At 37.7% G+C, this 19,452-nt stretch overlaps 2 protein-coding genes across 2 annotated transcripts; one reads left to right on the forward strand and one right to left on the reverse strand.

The window, feature by feature from the left end:
• Positions 1-13,256: 13,256 nt before the first annotated feature.
• LOC132300913 (uncharacterized) lies at positions 13,257-14,113 on the reverse strand. Its single transcript, XM_059798220.1, has 3 exons — positions 13,781-14,113; positions 13,599-13,651; positions 13,257-13,497 (listed from the first exon to the last, which is right to left on the reverse strand). The coding sequence occupies exons 1-3, from the start codon at positions 14,111-14,113 to the stop codon at positions 13,257-13,259; spliced, it is 627 nt and encodes a 208-aa protein (XP_059654203.1).
• A 1,165-nt stretch (positions 14,114-15,278) lies between these two features.
• On the forward strand, positions 15,279-18,620 carry LOC132298897 (UV-stimulated scaffold protein A homolog). The gene is made up of 2 exons (XM_059795245.1): positions 15,279-15,619; positions 16,564-18,620. Exons 1-2 carry the CDS (start codon positions 15,422-15,424, stop codon positions 18,322-18,324), a joined length of 1,959 nt encoding a protein of 652 aa, XP_059651228.1. The 5' UTR covers positions 15,279-15,421; the 3' UTR covers positions 18,325-18,620.
• The last annotated feature ends 832 nt before the right edge of the window (positions 18,621-19,452 follow it).

The following is a 19,452-nucleotide window of genomic DNA, read 5'->3' on the forward strand; positions in this document are numbered from 1 at the left end:
ATTTGTATTGCTATATATATATATATATATATATATATATATATAGCAATACTCTAATTTGCTCCACCTCTGCCTTGGAAGACATGCCTAGATCCGACTTCTTCTCCATGTGGGATTTCACAACGGAGCCATACGATTGACTTCGCCAACATGTATTGTAACAACAACAGGATCATTGCTTTGAAGCTCGGTGACCTATGGGCATGTTCGCTGCTCCAGGCGAGTTCACCGTCGTCCCGGATCGGATCATCGATGCTCGGCCTGAACATTATCTCAGTTGAATAACCAACGGGTTCTTGTCGTTAGCAAGAATTTCATCTCCAGCGAGGTTCCGACGACCCTAGGACAGCTTCGTGCTCTACGAACCCTCGATCTCAGTTACAATTTTTGCTTTACTATAACGAACTCGCTCATGGTCGCCATCAATTTTTGATTCTCCATTTTTCAAATTGCCTCTGAAATTGTAAATGGCAATTTTATATATTTATTTATTTATTTTGGTTGGATTTTAGAAGTTGAAGTTGGGTGCTTGTTTTAGACTACAACTTAAAAAAAAAAAAAAAAAAAAAATGGGTTTGATCTCCAAACATGAACTTTTGATTGGAAGTATTGTTTTAGTTCGATGTTCTTTTCTTCTCTTCCACTCAAGTTTAATTGAATATACACACACACAGAGTATTATATTGATGTATGTATATAAACTACCTCAAAAAATTAATTTGACTAATTTCTAATTTCACAAAATCTAATTTCTATGCTAATTTTAACGGGTCTTAGAAAATGCCATTTAATTGTGTTGTAATTAATTTTGATTAAATTGATATTACTTTGATAAATTGATTTGACAATTTCTTATTGAAGTTAATGTAAGCAATATACATATAACTTTCTAATTACAGCAGTATTCAAATATCATTCAAGCCAACAATTAGCTTGCTAAAAAAAAAGCCAACAATTAGCGTGCAATTTTTAATATTTGAAAATTATTTTTAGAATAAAACAATACATGAATTAGCATGCAACTTTTATAAATTGCTATATATGTGTAGCCTTTCACTTTGGTAGTCTCTGTCAACCATTATTCGGATTCAGTAATATCATGAGTCAAATGAGTATTATAAAAAATATATATATATATATATATATAACAATACAAATATATAAATTGACTTGAAAGAGAAAGAGCATAAGAACGAAATGGGTTCATTTATAGGTAAGGGCAATTTTGGAATTAAAAGAAAATGACAGGTCACATGGGCTATAAAGTGGCCGGAATTGCGTTTCATGGGTTAATTTGCACGATTTGGATAGTTGTGGTATTGACTTGTTCATTTTTGTAGTCCAGGGGGTAAATTGCCGATTTATGATAGTTCAGGGGGGTTGTTTGCACTTTTGTCAATAAAAAATAAGAAAATAAAGGAGGACGTCGGAGCCTGCGGCTTCGGGTTTGAATAGGAATGGCAGCCGGCGGTGAGTATTGCCGGTCCTTTGTGATCTGAGTTCGGCCGAGACAGATTCGGTGGGTATTGTCGGTCCTCTGTTGCTCGACGGCAGAGAATACTCTGTTCTGATAGCGACCACAGAAGGGTGTTTGGTGGCGAGCACAATCAGGGGTTGTTGGTGTTGATTTGGTCTCTTTTGATGAGGCCGTCTCCACTGCAGATTTTATTTCACTCCATATGCCACTCACTCCACCTACATCCAAGATAATGAATGATGAAACTTTTGCCAAGGTGAAGAAGAAGAAGTGAAGGGAGGAGGAGAGAAGTTGGGATTTGCAAGGAGATGATAGGATTTGGTTGAGGGAAACTGAGGCGGCAGATCAGATCGGTGGTGGTAGAGATCGGCTTTGACACGGAGTTGCGACGGCAGAGATCTTATCTCTGTTGTTTGCTCAACTCGGCAGTGGCAAGAAGTCGAGATCTGCGGCGGCGGCTAGAGCTGGTAGAGATTGACTTCGGCAAGGTAGATGAGATCAATGGTGACGGTGGCAATGCTTGGATACTATCGGCTGTGATGGACGTTGTTTGGTGCAGCGGCGGCGACGGCTATGAGATGGTGACAGGCTGGGTTGCAGCGGCTCAGATGGAGCCTGTCGGTTATGAGTTCGGCAGTAACGGTCGGCGAACAACGTGGTTCTCCAGTGGGCGACGAGGTTTTATAGAATCTGACATGGCTTTGCCACGGAAGATTCGGTCGTTTTTTCGGATTTACAGTTCGCCCCCTTATAATTTTCCATCAAGAAATATACCTTTAAACATGAAAACAAAATTTAAGGGTGCGAAAAGAGTTCTAAGGCGGTTTGGTTGAGAATAATTTCAACTTTCCAAGATTTCTTCTCTAAAAACATAATTAAACAAAAAATTTAATTCTAAAGCACTTCGTCCCATATTATAGGTAGGACAACAAATAAATTGAGTTTTTCATCCAAAGTTTATTATTCACAATTGAACTTTTTGTTAGTTAAATGAGTCAAACTCAAAATTTAAACTTATTTAATAAACTATATGGTGTTGGGTTTATTTCCTTCTATATGGAGGAAAGCCCAAGTGGGTTTTATTAAAAGCCCAAAGCCCAGCCTTTAGGGAAAAGAAAACCCTAAGGAAGTTAGTATAAAAAGAGAGAGAGGTTAGCCGCAAGTGAAAGAACAAAGAGAAGAAAAACGCAAGTTTTTCCATTCTGCCCAGGTTTCATCAAACGGCTGATCCCGCTTCGTCCGTTGTCAAGCTGAAATTTGGAGGAGAGGTTCATGACTTAATGAGTTAAAATCTGAACAGTGAAGATCGAATTTTGAGCTCGGGAACAGTGATTCGTACCCGTGAACAGTAACCGGGTTTTGGTATTTTTCTCTCCAATTCTCTTTGTTTTTTGTCAAGATTACTGCTATCTTGATGAGATGTTTTGAAGCCTCTAATTGCGATTAGAGAAAACTTTGTGTACCCATTATTTGGTTGATAGTGGAGATTTTAACTGGACTATGTCCCATGGTTTTTCTTCTCACACTGGGGAAGTTTTCCACGTAAAAAATTACTTGTGTTCTTATAGCTTGGTGTGATTGATTTGTTCTCTATTATTTTCAGCACATATAAAAGTAGAGATATACTATATTTGCTTGCATATAGGGAGAAGAATTATTCCGCTGTATTTGTTTATTGTCATCTCTCCCAACAAAGTGGTGTCAGAGCTATAGGTTGACAGATTGCCAGGTTGGCAGTTTGAGTTATGGAAGCAAATACGAGTAGAAAGATTAATTTAAATGGTTCAAATTATCACATATGGAAAGGAAAAATGGAGGATCTTTTTTATGTGAAAGATTATTACCTACCGGTGTTTAGTGCTGAAAAACCAGAAAACAAATCTGATGTGAAACGAACTTTGTTACATCGACAGGTGTGTGGGAATATCAGGCAGTGGGTAGATGATAATGTTTTGAACCATATTAGTGGAGAGACACATGCACGTTCTCTATGGAGTAAGCTTGAACAGCTATATGCTAGGCAGACTGGAAATAATAAATTGTTTCTGATTAAGCAGATGATGGCTTTGAGATACCAGGACGGGACTCCTTTATCTGATCACCTGAATACATTCCAAGAAATTATTAATCAGCTGGCTGGAATGGGTATTAAGTTTGATGATGAGATACAAGGGTTATGGTTGTTTGGTTCATTACTGGACTCATGGGAGACGCTCAGAACTTCATTGTTTAACTTCGCTCCAGAAGGTGTAATCACAATGGATATAGCCAAAAGTTGTTTGCTAAATGAAGAGATGAGAAGAAAAACACAGGGATCCTCTTCACAGTCAGAGATCTTGGTTACAGAAAATAGGGGGAGAAGTAAGAGCAGAGGTCCGAAGAACAGAGATAACAACAGAAGCAAGTTTAACAAGTTTGCAAATGTTAAGTGTTATCATTGTGGGAAAAAGGGACACATCAAGAAATATTGCAGGCAATTGAAGAAAGAAAGCAAGAATGAGAAAGGGAAGGGAACGAAGAATGGAGATGACAAAGATGGTGATGACAGAGTTGCTACCACCACTCCTGCAGACTTCCTCATTGTTTATGATGATGAGATGATAAATGTTGCATACCTTGAGACTAGTTGGGTGATTGACAGTGGTGTCTCTATTCATGCTACATCTCGGAAGGATTTCTTTACATCTTATAAATCTGGTGATTTTGGAACAGTAAAATGGGCAACGATGGCTTGGTTAAAGTCATTGGAATTGGGGATGTGTATCTAAAGACGAATAATGGCATGAAGTTAGTTCTCAGAGATGTGAAGCATGTTCCTAACATTCATTTGAATTTGATTTTTGAAGGTAAACTTAATGATGAAGGGTATTGCAGCACTTTCAGTGATGGCCAGTGTAAGCTTACTAGGGGTGCTATGGTTATGGCTCGAGGCATGAAGCATTCTGCACTATACGTTCTGCAAGTAAAGATCTCCAACGATATTGTTAATGCGATGGAGGATAATGATACAACAGAGTTGTGACATAAAAGACTGACTCACATGAGTGAAGAAATGATTAGCTCTACTAGGGAAGCAAAATGTACTATGTGGACTGAAAAGTACACTTCTGAAAAGGTGTACTCATTGTTTATCAGGGAAGCAGAGCAGAGTCTCCTTCAAGAATTCCCCTCATTCGAGAAAGTCAGAGATACTAGATTTGGTACATTTAGATGTGTGTGGCCCTATGAAGACGAGAACACTTGGTGGGTCTAGATACTTTGTGACCTTCATAGATGACTATTCAAGGAAATTGTGGGTATATACCTTGAATTCAAAAGACCAAGTGTTGGCAGTGTTCAAGCAATTCTAAGCCCTAGTTGAGAGATAGACTGGGAAGAAACTGAGATGCATTCATACTGATAATGACGGAGAGTATTCTGGTCCTTTTGATGAGTATTGTAGACAACAGGGTATCCGGCATCAAAAGACAACTCCAAAAACTCCTCAGTTAAATGGCGTAGCAGAAAGGATAAACAGGACACTGGTTGAGAGAGTGAGATGTTTGCTTTCACAAGCCCAATTGCCAAAATCTTTTTGGGGGGAGGCATTGAGCACAGTTGTTCATGTGTTGAATCTTACACCCTGTGTTCCTCTACAGTTTGATGTGCCAGACCGAGTTTGGACAGGTAAGGATGTATCCTATAATCATCTGCGAGTTTTTGGGTGCAAAACATTTGTGCATATTCTAAAAGATGAAAGGTCCAAACTTGATGTGAAAACGCGACAGTGTATATTCCTTGGCTATGGCCAAGATGAGTTTGGGTACAAGCTTTATGATCTAGTTGAGAAGAAAATTGTGAGAAGCAGAGATGTCGTGTTAGTAGAAAATTAGACGATTCAGGATATTGAGAAAGCAGGAAAATCTATGTCTCAACAAGGTGATATTTTGACTGATATGGATCCAGCTCCTTTGAAGAATCTGCCATCTTAGGTTGAGAATGATGGTCAAGATGACCACTGGTGTACAGGTGATGTAGATGTTCCCTTATAGGTTCAGGGAGATGTTGAGACTGATGAGCAGTTGACAGCGCCAGAAATTCCACTAGTGATTCCATCTAGGAAGTCTGCCAGAGGCCGACGTCCTTCCACTCGGTATTCAGCAGAGCAGTATGTGCTATTGACTGACGGGAGAGAGCCCCAGTATTTTGCAGAAGCCATAGAAGATGAATAAAAGACAGAGTGGGTTGAGGCCGTGCAAGATGAGATGCAGTCATTGCATGATAACCATACCTTTGAGTTAGTGAAGCTACCTACAGGAAAAAGAGCTTTGGAAAACAAATGGATTTATAGGAAGAAACAAAATGAGTTATCTTCACGGCCATGGTACAAAGCTAGATTGGTTGTCAAAGGGTTCGGTCAGAGAAAAGGTATTGACTTTGATGAGATCTTCTCTCCAGTCGTAAATATGTCATCGATCCGTATAGCACTCGGCCTAGCAGCTAGTCTTAACTTGGAAGTTGAGCAGATGGATGTGAAAACTGCCCTCCTTCATGGTGATTTAGAGGAAGAGATTTATATAAAGCAGCCAGAGGGTTTCAAAGTGAAAGGGAAAGAAGATTATGTGTGCAAGCTAAAGAAAAGCCTATATTGTTTGAAACAAGCACCGAGACAGTGGTATAAGAAGTTTGAATCTGTTATGGGGGGTAAGGCTACAAGAAGACAACTTGTGATCATTGTGTATTTGTTCAAAAATTCTTTGATGATGATTTTATTATTCTACTGCTTTATGTGGATGACATGTTGATTGTTGGCATGAATGCTTCAAGGATTGAACAGTTGAAGAAGCAATTGAGTAAGTCATTTGCTATGAAGGATTTGGGGCCAGCAAATAAAATTCTTGGCATAAGAATCAGTCGTGACAGGAGTGCCAAGAAGTTATATTTGTCACAGGAGGAGTACATTGAAAAAGTGCTTCAAAGGTTCAATATGGACAACTCTAAAGTGGTTAGCTCTCCTCTTGCTACTCACTTCAGATTGAGTACAAAGGAATGTCCTTCTACAGATAAGGAAAAGGAAGACATGGAAAGAGTTCCTTACGCCTCAGCAGTAGGAAGTTTGATGTATGCAATGATTTGCACAAGACCAGATATAGCCCATGCGGTTGGTATAGTTAGCCAATTCTTGTCAAATCCGGGAAGAGAGCATTGGAATGCAGTGAAGTGGATCATGAGATATCTTCGAGGCACTTCCAGTTTGAGACTTGGTTTGGGAAACGGACAACCATTGTTAGTTGGCTACACAGATGCAGATATGGCAGGGGCTGTAGATACTCGTAGGTCTACTTCGGGTTATTTCATCACTTTTGCAGGTGGGGCTGTAGGTTGGCAATCGAGACTTCAGAAATGTATTGCTCTTTCTACGACAGAGACAGAGTTTATTGCAGCAACGGAATCGACTAAAGAGTTCCTATGAGCAAAGAAGTTCTTGAGAGAACTTGGTTTCAAGCAGCAGAAGTATGTGTTGTTTTGTGATAGCCAGAGTGCTATTCATCTTGCTAAGAATTCCAGTTTCCATGCAAGATCTAAGCATATTGATGTACGATACCATTGGATCAAAGATGCGTTGAATAATAAGTTACTTGAACTTGAGAAGGTTCACACTGATGATAATGGCTCTGATATGTTGACAAAGACATTACCAAGAGAGAAGCTTGAAGTTTGTTGTTCGATCGCCAAGATGACGATTCCCTCCACATAGTCGGAAAGGGGGAGATTTATTGGGTATATTTCCTTCTATATGGAGGAAAGCGCAAGTGGGTTTTATTAAAAGCTCAAAGCCCAGCCTTTAGGGAAAAGAAAACCCTAAGGAAGTTAGTACAAAAAGAGAGAGAGGTTAGCCGCAAGTGAAAGAACAAAGAGAAGAAAAACGCAGGTTTTTCCATTCTGCCCAGGTTTGATCAAACGTCCGATTCCGCTTCGTCCATGGTTCGATCAAGCTGAAATTTGGAGGAGAGGTTCATGACTCAGTGACACACAATCTAAACGATGAAGATTAGATTTTGAGCTCAGGAACAGTGATTCGTGCTCGTGAACAGTAACCGGGTTTTGGTAGTAAAACGCAGGTTTTTCTATTCTACCCAGATTTCATCAAACATCCGATCCCGCTTCATCCGTGGTCCGATCGAGCTGAAATTTGGAAGAGAGGTTCACGACTCAATGAGTTAAAATCTGAACGGTGAAGATCGGATTTTGAGCTCGGAAACAGTGATTCGTGCCCATGAACAGTAACCGGGTTTTGGTATTTTTCTCTCCAATTCTCTTTGTTTTTTGCCAAGATTGTTGCTATCTTGATGAAATGTTTTGTAGCCTCTAATTGCGATTAGAGAAGAATTTGTGTACCCATTATTTGGTTGATAGTGGAGATTTTAACTGGACTAGGTCCCGTGGTTTTTCTTCCTCATATTGGGGAAGTTTTCCACGTAAAAAATTGCTTGTGTTCTTATGGTTTGGTGTGATTGATTTGTTCTCTATTATTTTTAGCACATATAAAAGTAGAGATATACTGTATTTGCTTACATATAGGGAGAAGAATTATTCTGCTGTGTTTGTTTATTGTCATCTCTCCCAACATATGGCTATATGCTTATTTGTATAAACTTGTTTAACATATATATTTTTAATCTTTTTTGCCATTGGCAAGAAATTTATACACACTCACTTTGTTCTTTTTTAAGACTTGAACTTCACTTTGGAAGGTAGAAGAGATACCAATGCGCTATATACTACATATTATCGGTCTTATAATACAAGTATTATTTAAGTCAGGAGTGCCTTTTAAAAACAAGATCTCAAGGACTTACCTTCATTTTTAATTTGCCATATCTTCGTATGAAATATAAAATTAAATATAATAATTTACACATATCTACAATTTGTTAGTAAAAATATTACGTTCAAGCGATTTTAAATATAAATTCCTAATACACGATCGTTCGTGCGAATGGGTTCACCCATTTATAGTAACAAATAAAGTTCTGTAATGAATATGTATGCGTGTATATATAGAGTAATATTGATGGGAGAAAATTTAACACACACACACACACAGAGATAAAGAGAGAACGAGAGAGAGATGTATATAACAGGCTGCAATTTCATTATCTCTCACGCCTCACTTGTATACACACTGGCCTATTTACAGGCATAAATAGACGTGGGCAACAAGAAGCTTGTAGCTTATCAAATAAGCTTCTTTGTCATTCTTACAAGTGGACCCCACACTAAAATATATATATACATAACACTCCCCCTTAGGGTCCACAATACTACACTAAGAATATGCCTAGTTAAAACCTTGCTAAGGAAAACCCAGTGGGACAAAACCCTAGCGTGTATATAACAAGCTGCAATTTCATTACCTCTCACGCCTCACTTGTATACACATTGGCCTATTTATAGACATAAACAGACGTGGGCAACAAGAAGCTTGCAGCTTATCAAATAAGCTGCTTTGTCATTCTTACAAGTGGACCCCACACTAAAATACATACATACATAACACTCCCCCTTGGGGTCCACAATACTACACTAAGAATATGCCTCGTTAAAACCTTGCTAAGGAAAATCCAGTGGGACAAAACTTTAGCGAAGGAAAAAGAGTACAGTATCCTTGTGTATCTGAAAATGGTATTACATAGGTTAAAACTGCCTCATTAAAACCTTGCCAGGAAAATCCAGTGGGATAAAACTTAGACGAAGGAAAAAGAGTACAGTATGCTAATACCTCTTTGATCAATTGCTCCCCCTCATTAGTTCAACCCTGAAGATCCGTTAGTTGACGCATTCCAATGTTGTCCACTAACTTCTTGAATGTTGTAGTTGGAAGCGCTTTAGTGAATAAATTTGCTAGATTATCACTAGAACGTATCTGCCGAACATCGATATCACGGCTCTTCTGGAGCTCATGTGTGGAAATTTTTTTTGGTGAAATGTGCTTGGTTCTGTCACTTTTTATGTATCATCCTCTTACCAGTGCAATATATGTTGTATTGTCTTCATATAATATTGTGGGACTATCTTTGATTGAGGAGAGTCCACGTGATTCTCGAATATGTTGTATAACAGATCTCAACCAAACACACTCTCTACCTGCTTTATGAATTGCGAGTATCTCAAAGTGATTTGAGGAAGTTACAGTCATGGTCTGTTTCATAAATCGCTATGATATAGCAGTACCACCGCAAGTAAACAAGTATTTTGTTTGTGATCGGGTTGTATGTGGGTCAGAAAGATAACCTGTATCTGCATATTCGATCAACTAGGGCTTTGATTTTCTTGAATAAAACAACCCCATATCAGTCGTTCCCCGAAGGTAACGTATAATGTGCTTGACTCCATTCCAATGTCTTCGAGTTAGTGCAGAACTATGTCGTGCTAGTAAGTTAACTGTAAATGCTATATCAGGTCTGGTACAATTCGCAAGGTACATTAAAGCACCGATTGCACTAAGATATGGTACTTCAGGACTAAGAACTTCTTCACCTTCTTCCAGAGGACGAAAAGGATCTTTCTTCACATCGAGTGATCGGACAATCATTGGAGAACTCAAGGGGTGAACTTTATCCATATTAAATCGTTTTAGGATTTTTTCAATGTATGTTGACTGATAGATAAGAATTCCACTGGTAAATGTTTGATCTGCAGGTTGAGACAAAATTTTGTTCTACCAAGATCTTTCATTTCGAATTTTTTCTTTAAATAATTAGCAGTCGTGGTGAGCTCTTCAGGAGTTCCCACAAGATTTAGATCATCAACATATACAGCTATAATTGCAAATCCAGATCTTGATTTCTTGATGAAAATGCATGGACAAACTTGATTATTCACATATTCTTCTTTTAGTAAATACTCGCTGAGTCGATTGTACCACATGCGTCCGGATTGTTTCAATCCGTACAAGGATCGTTGTAACTTGATTGAATACATGGTACGTGGTTTCAAGCTATTTGTTTCAGGCATTTTAAATCCTTCGGGGATTTTCATATATATATATCACTATCTAGTGATCCATATAAATAAGCTGTAACCACGTCCATCAAACGCATATCCAGTGCTTCTGAGACTGTCAAATTGATCAAGAAGCGAAATGTGATTGCATCCATCACAGGAGAGTATGTTTCTTCATAATCAATACCAGGTCTCTGCGAGAAACCTTGGGCTACAAGTCGGGCTTTGTATCTTACAATTTTATTTTTCTCATTATATTTCCTTACAAATACCCATTTGTACCCAACATGCATGACATCTTTAGGTGTCTGGACTACAGGTCCAAATACTTCACGTTTTGCTAATGAGTTTAGCTCTGCCTGTATTGCTTCTTTCCATTTTAGCCAATCATTTCTACATCAACACTCTTCGATGTTTTGAGGTTCATGATCCTCATTATCACTTGCAATATCAAGAACAATTGCAAAGGAGAATATATCGTTAATAATAATTGTATTCCTATCCCACAATTCTCTATAGTTTATTGAGATCTCATTATTTTCAAATACCAATGCCTCTTCAGGGGCTTGTGCCACTTCCGGGGCATGTGCCACTTCCGGGGCATGTGCCACTTCTGAGGCTACTTGCTTATAAAATTTAGATTGATTAATCATTGTTCCTTTTGCATGTGTGACCTTTTCAGGAGCGCCAATTCCTTTTGCAAGTGTGACCTCTCCAGGAGCGCCAATTTCTTTATTTGATTTCTCTTGTACTTTCCTCTTCCGGGGAACAGTATCTTTTGCACCGATTGGTCTACCATGCTTTTGGCGTGTCTTAGATGCATTTGCAACAACACTGACAGACTGTCCTATAGGGACATCAATTCTTGCTGGAATATTTGCAGCTGGTATATGTGATTTCATCACTTTCTTTGTGTCAGTGAATGCATCGGGTAATTGATTTGCAATATTACAAATCAATGATCCTTTGAACTTCTAGTTCACATTGATTTGTGCGAGAATCTAAATGAGATAAAGTCGAGACATTCCAATTAATAACTCGTTGCTCTTCTGACTTTTTCTTTTCTCCCCCTAATGGAAGGAAAATAGACTCGTTGAAATGACAGTCAGCAAACCGCGCCTTAAACACATCACCTATCATAAGTTCAAGATATCCAATAATAGATAGAGAATCAAAACATACATAAATACCAAGTCGTCGTTGAAGACCCATTTTGGTGCATTGTGGGGGTGCAATGGGAACATATACAGCGCAACCAAAAACTCGTAAGTGAGAGATACTTGGTTGTTGACCCATCACAAGTTGTAGTGATGAAAAACTATGATATGCAGTTGGTCTAATGCGAACTAGTGATGCTGCATGTAATATCGCATGTCCCCAAGCAGAAACAGGTAGTTTAGCTCTCATAAGTAATGGTCTATCTATTAATTGAAGACGTTTGATAAAAGATTCTGCAAGACCATTTTGGGTGTGAGTGTGTGCAACATGATGTTCAATAAGGATGCCAATTGACATGCAATAGTCATCAAATGATTGAGATGTGAATTCTCCGGCATTATCAAGACGAATAGTCTTGATTGGATAATCCGGAAACTGTGCTCGTAATCGAATTATTTGAGCAAGGAGTCGAGCAAATGCAACATTACGAGTAGAAAGTAAACTTACGTGTGACCACCGTGTTGATGCATCAATTAAGACCATAAAATACCGAAATGGTCCACACGCTGGATGAATTGGCCCACATATATTCCCTTGAATTCGTTGTAAAAATGGTGGGCATTCAACAACGACCTTGGAAGGTGATGGTCTGACTATTAATTTACTCTGTGAACAAGCAGTACAAGGATAATCATTTGCTAAAAGAATCTTCTGGTTCTTTAGTGGATGACCATGTGAATTTTCAATGATTCGACGCATCATTGTTAACCCAGGATGACCAAGGCGATCATGCCAAAGTATAAAAATATTTGGGTCAGAGCACTTCTGGTGCGTCATTGCATGTGACTCAATTACTCTTATATTTGTATAATATAATCCAAAAAATAAAGCAGAGAGTTTTTCTAATACATGCTTCTGGCATGTAATACACAGATATTCAACGCCCCCTTCATTTATAGTCTCAATATGATAACCGTTGAGACGTATGTCTTTAAAACTTAATAAATTTCTTTTGGATTTTGTAGAGTATAGAGCATCATCAATATTCAATTGTGTTCCATATGGTAACACAATGATAGCTCTTCCGGAGCCTTCAATTAGGTCTGCTGGACCTGATATTGTATTGACACGAGCTTCAACTAATGTTATACTTGAAAAATATTTTCTATCTTGGAGTATAGTGTGTGTTGTTGCACTGCCTGCCAGACATATATCTTCACCATTTATCTTGGGTACAGTCAATGCCTTAGTTAGATCCATATTTCTTCATACACACAAAATATATATTTCATTACTTCAAACTTGAAATACAAACTAGATTTTCATGCAAGATAGCCAAAATAAAAACATACTAGTACAACCTAGATAGAGACATATTGATACAGATAAGCTAAAACACACAAGGGATAACATGCTAGAAAAGGACACATTAATTGGTATGGACATTTCCATCACCAATCAAATGATCACTACTACCACTAGTATCAGCAAAGAAGTTAGAAACATCAAAGTGAGTAATATCAGTTGTTAAGTCGTCATCCACAAAATTCATTTCAATTTCTTTTCCTTTTCCCTTATCATTCATTGAGGCACGGTAAAGATCAACTAGATGTTTGGGCGTACGACAGGTACGCGACTAATGACCTTTCATTCCACATCTATAGCAAGGCTTATCATCGTATATCTCAGGAGCTTTGTTCTGCAAAACTTTTTCTTTTGCTTGTTTGGTCGCATTGGAATTCCACTTCTGGTAGGACGGTATAGAGTTCCTTCTGGGAACCAATGAGGAATTATGACCACCACGATTATTATAATTATCTCTATTGCGACCATATCCACGACCACCACGACGTCTGCGTTCACGTTCACGTTCATGGCTGTGAAATGATGACACATTCGCTTCTGGGAATGGTATAGATCCAGTGGGCGGGACTAGTGGTTTTGCATCAAAAGCTCATTATTCTGTTCAGCCACCAACAAATAAGAAATCAGCTCAGAATATTTGGTAAATCTGCTCTCTCTATATTGTTGCTGCAGGAGCACATTTGAGGCATGAAATTTGGAGTATGTTTTTTCCAACATATCATCATCAGTAATTTTTTCTCCACATAATTTCAATTATGAGCTAATTTTAAACAAGGCTAAATTGTATTCACTTACACTTTTAAAATCCTGCAATCGCAGGTGGATCCAGTCATAGCGAGCTTTCGGAAGGATCACAATTTTCTGATGTTCATATCGTTCTTTCAGATTTTTCCACAGTGTAAGTGGATCCTTAACCGTGAGGTACTCTGTTTTTAGTTCCTCATGGAGGTGATGGCGAAGAAAGATCATGGATTTTGCGCGGTCCTGCAGGGACGCATTATTGTTTTCCTTAATTGTTTCTCCGAGATTCATGGCCTCCAAGTGAATCTCGGCATCAAAGGTCCATGACAAGTAGTTTTTGCCCGAGATGTCAAGTGCCACAAATTCAAGCTTGGTAAGATTTGACATTGTGAACTATAAATGATAAAATAACATAGTTAGAATTATTTCACAAAAAGAATAAACAATTTGAGATTATAAAAATACTGCAGTCACTATAATGTGATTTGTCAGTAAATATATAATATCAAAAGTTAATCATGTGCACACAAAACAATAACAAAAGGATAAAATATGTTTACACTAAAAGGCACATATAATTTATATTTCTACGTTTTACAAAACTTCAGGTTTGTAAGGGTACTCAGTGTAAATGACTTTAGGTCAAAGAATTTCAGATTCATTTGGACTTCAGGCCAACAAATTTTGCGAAACTTCGAGTTTGCAAAGAGTATCAAATATTTGTGAAACTTCAGGCTTACAAAGAATATATTAATATATGCAAAACTTCGAGTTTGCAAATTAAATAATTTAGTATTTGCGAGACTTCGGGCTCAGCAATTTAATTTTCTATAAGGAATAGACAAAAATACTCTAACATAAATAAATAAATAACATAAATAATTGCGAGACTGCATGCTCAACAATGTTAATTATATGTGAGACTTGAATAATAAGAGTTTAATATAAATAATTATTTTTCTTACCTTTTGAAGTGAGAAAGAAATATATAATTTTCTTCTTAGTGGATAGAGCCTTTGTAATGATAATGTGTAATGAATATGTATGCGTGTGCATGTGTGTGTGTGTGTGTGTGTGTATAGTGTGTATATAGAGTAATATTGATGGGAGAAAATTTAACACACTCACAGATAAAGAGAGAACGAGAGGGAGATGTATATAACAGGCTGCAATTTCATTACCTCTCACGCCTCACTTGTATACACATTGGCCTATTTATAGGCATAAACAGACGTGGGCAACAAGAAGCTTGCAGCTTATCAAATAAGCTTCTTTGTCATTCTTACAAGTGGACCCCACACTAAAATACATACATACATACATAACAAGTTCAAACTTTTCAAAATTACTCCGAATTAAGTATGAGCTCAACTATTTTAAATTGTGACCATCTGAGCTCAGCCCAAAAACAAATGCAAGTCCCAAGCCCCAAAGTCAACAAGATAAGGGTTATTTTTTAGTTTACCATAACAACCTTGAGGTGGAGCTTGGAATTCTGTCAAATCGGGGGTATTATTGTAAAATCAAGAATGATAAATACCACAGACCAATTGCATTGACCGGCTCTCGACAAGAAGGCAGGGTATTGTAACTTTCCGGGAAAATCCTCGAGAAAATAAGAAACAAAATGCAATTCAAAGTTTGGAGGTTCTTCTGAGATTCAAGCGATCTAAAACTGAGGAAGTGTGATTGAAGATGATGGAGGAGGAGAGAGAAGAGGGGGAAAGAAAGGTGGTGGTGGTGGGGTTGATAGAGAAGGCAACGAACTCAACGTCTCCGGAGGTGGATCCGCGGCTACTCAAAGCCATCAAATCGGTTGTCCGTCACTCCGACGCAGAGCTACGAGTCGCCGCTCAAACCCTAATGGGGTTCATGAAACGAGACCACGCACAGGTTCTATTCATATATATATTAAAGTTTCATATTGTTTCTTCAATCATTCTTGTATGGATTTCCCAAAATTTTCTGCAATCAATAGAAGATTATAAACAAAACTGGGGTTTTATTATATTGCATGGTTCAATAGGCCATCAAATTTTTTAATATAATCCCCTTATAGACTCCGAAAGATTTGAACTTTAATCAGGAGAAGTTGGAACATCTAATTTACATATAAATGGGTAGATCATAAATTCACTGGATTTTGTTGGAAAATTAGATTTGTATATGTAGTCTGGCCTTGTATCAATTGAGACTGTCCGACAATTAGGTCAAATTGTTTTGAGAAATCTTTTGCTTACACACAATAATATTATATCATCCAGGAATTGGCATCAATTCGCAGGATAATGTTGGTCATCTGAAAATTCATAAAAAAATAAATTGCACTAATTGATTCCTACATGTTAGCATTATAGAAACTGGCAATCTCATTAAGGCGTAATGGTTTGGGGTGATTTTAGGGATGGTGGGCTGTCTTCTGATGACAATTTGAGGTTAATGGAGTACACAGAAACGTGGGTGAGGTCCAAGCTTCCATATCAGTGAATAATTTGATAATTTGAGATTAAAATGGAAGGAGAAAATGGCTTAAGAGGTTTGGAGCAGAGAGTTGTGTTTAACTTCTGAATCTTCTTTTGAAAAGTTGAAAACACAGAATTGAACTAGGGATTTGGAGCAACATATATATATATATATATATATATATATTTATATATTTACAAATTACCCGTCCAATTTTTTTATTTTTTGCTTCAAACATCTCAATTTTCATTTCAAGTTTTTACATGTAAAATTTCAAGCTTTGATTTTTATGATGTTATGAGTTTTCCTTCCTTGGCAGAAAGAAAATTTAAAATAGTTGAATATAACATCACAATTTGGGATGTGTTTTGCAGGTACGATTCCTCACACTTCTCATAATAGATGAACTATTTATGCGGTCAAAGCTTTTTAGAACCATCCTTGTTGAGAACTTGGATCAACTATTGAGTTTAAGTGTTGGATTCAGAAGAAATTTGCCACTCCCTGCTCCTGCAACTGTTGCTTCTGTTCTGCGTTCGAAGGCTATTGAGTTCTTAGAGAAGTGGAATGCTTCATTTGGGCTTCATTATAGACAGCTCAGGTTGGGGTTTGACTACCTGAAAAACACCCTTCGGTACCAATTTCCTAATCTACAAGAAAATGCGGCTCGGATTGCGCAGGAGAGAAGGGAAAGGGAGATGAGGACCAAAGAGATTCTACTGAACAAGTTTGAAACATTGAAGGCAAATGTTTTTTCAATCAAGGATGAAATACAGTCAACAGTAGATGAAATTCGGGAATGCTTGGAAATTGTTAGTGCTAAAGATAAAAATATGCCACTTGACCTGATAGATGATGAAGAAATGGAAGAGTTTCGTTGTTCTGAACTGCGGCAGATTCGTCTTGATACGTTAAGAGAAGCGGAAAAGGTTCAAGAGAATAGTGACAATAAAGTGGTTTTTGATGCATTGAGGGAGCTATACAAGCTCCTAGTGACGAAGCATTTGGTTACAGTTCAAGATTGGATCTCCGTTCTCATAAGAGTTGAGGTGGCAGACAACAGGTTTAGAGACTCCACGTTGAAAGACTTCATCGATATTCGAAACCTTCTCCGCTCAGTGAAGAAAAAATGTGAAGAATCAGGTTGTGTTCTTTCTAACACTACAAATCAAGAGGAGGAAGATATTTGGGAAGAGGGTGAGATTGAATACTTTGAGAACAAGAATTCTGGCAGCACCAAGAAGCAAAGTGACCAACATGCCGTTGAGTCGACTTCGAATGAGGTAAAAAAAGGTGGTCTTGGATGCAGTAATAATGGAACAAAGGGCAATGAAAAGTTGGATTGTGAAGATGGTGGAACTGATACAGACCCCACAAGGAGTAAGCTTTTGGCTGAAGCTCCGGTTATGAAGTGGGGTTCTTTCTTGGACCACTGGGGTTCAAACAGGGATATTTTGGCTAATCAGAGAGGATTGGAGCTTGATGGTCACTGGGGTAGGGTAGATTATGATGCAGTCATCCCAGCAAAGAAGATTGCAGAATTGAATGTTCAGAGTACTGTTTACAGAGAAGAGCCAGTGGAAATTCAGCCATGTCGTGCTCCTTTGAGCAAGGGGAGACTTTGTCAAAGAAAAGACCTGAAAATTTGCCCATTTCATGGACCCATCATACCTCGAGATGATGAAGGAAAACCAATCGACCAGAACTCTTCAATGGAGGAGCTGACCCCTGATTTTGGGGATAATTTAGTAGAGCAATTAGCAAAACAGGCCGTCAAGAATGTTCGGGAGAGAGATAAAGAGGATGCACAAAAGAGAGAATCAGATAAAAAGGAACTGAAGCGAGCAAGGCTTGCCAAAGTTAAGGAACATAATCAATCTGTTATGCGGGATGCTGCAATGTCTTCAACTTCGAGATATTCAGCAATAGGTGAAGATGCAGAGAAAACCAATGGGGAGAAGTTTTCAAGTAGAAACAAGAAACAAACTCTGGCAGCAATGCTGAAAAAGAAAGTCACGTCAAAAGATAGAATATCTCAGAGGCTTTTGAACACCCGTGCAAGTGATAGCACAGTGAGACAGCTGAGCCAAGGAGAGGATGCAAATTACAGAGAAGCCTTCCCGAATCAGTGGTAGATGGATGTATCCTTGTCATCCTATGGCGCTTTCTTGAATGGATATGTAATGGAATGAAGTATCTCTGTTGCATGTATTTATAAAGTCCGAGTCTTGATGTAACATTTTGCTTTGGCCCTAGATCTATTTGCTGTAGCAAGGTATGGCGAATGATCAAGGGATCAATTTTTTTTTTAACCATGTATATAATATATTTAGAGTTTTTTTTTTGTTTAATCTCGTGTAGTTTCTTTTAGCAGATCATTTTATTGGAGATGAATAAGAAGTTTATTAGTTTGAAATTTGACAGGCAAAAAGCTATGAATTCTGTTCTTGTAAGTTACAAATTCTCACAGGGATGTGACATTCAGGAAATTATTGAATTTTTTTACCTTGACAGGAAAACTGGTAACTCCAAACTTTAAAGTGCAACTATATGTTAATACTAATATTTATCTGTTCTGTACACTTGTCTTTATCTTCTTTGACAGGAGGTTGCAGATCAGGTGCTGATGCTTCTGACTTTGCAAATGATTTTGGACTCCCAAATCTAGTGATAAGAAAGGAATTTTCCTAGATATTTCTCAATCATTATATATACACGTACAGAATTGTTCTCTTGCTTGCTCCTGGTGTGTAAGAAAAATGTATGTATACTTGAAGTATTAACCGTCAGATTCTATTTGATAGTAAAAAATGTAATTTATGTTTTTATATTCAACGTTAATGATTTAATTCGTGTATAAATTTTTTTCACACCAATGAGTAGGTGAACAGTCCCTTATATATATATATATATATATCATGTTTGGTTTTACATATAATGGTGATGAATGGGTTGCGATGTTTTAAATTTGTCTAAAAATATTTTCCATTTAATCCGTTTAGCAGCAGTGAGAAGAAAGTTTGGAATGTCTTGTATTTTCGGCCATCTTTTTGATTGGTTATAGTTGTAGCACAAAATAATTGAACTAAAGCTTGCTCTTTAAGCCAATAAAAGTAGTTCAAAATGCTTCAGATGCTATGCGCCTTTAAGTAACCTTTAACCCAAGTCATCTTTGATGCCATTATCATTCCAATTTTTCTTTCTAATTATAATGATTAATGTGCAATACACAGTTAATATTCCACAGGCCTTGAATAACAATG

The sequence above is a fragment of the Cornus florida genome, unplaced genomic scaffold, assembly GCF_030987335.1.
Source record: "Cornus florida cultivar Cherokee Brave unplaced genomic scaffold, ASM3098733v1 CherokeeBrave_3.0.0_Hap2_Chr03, whole genome shotgun sequence".
Taxonomy (NCBI): domain Eukaryota; kingdom Viridiplantae; phylum Streptophyta; class Magnoliopsida; order Cornales; family Cornaceae; genus Cornus; species Cornus florida.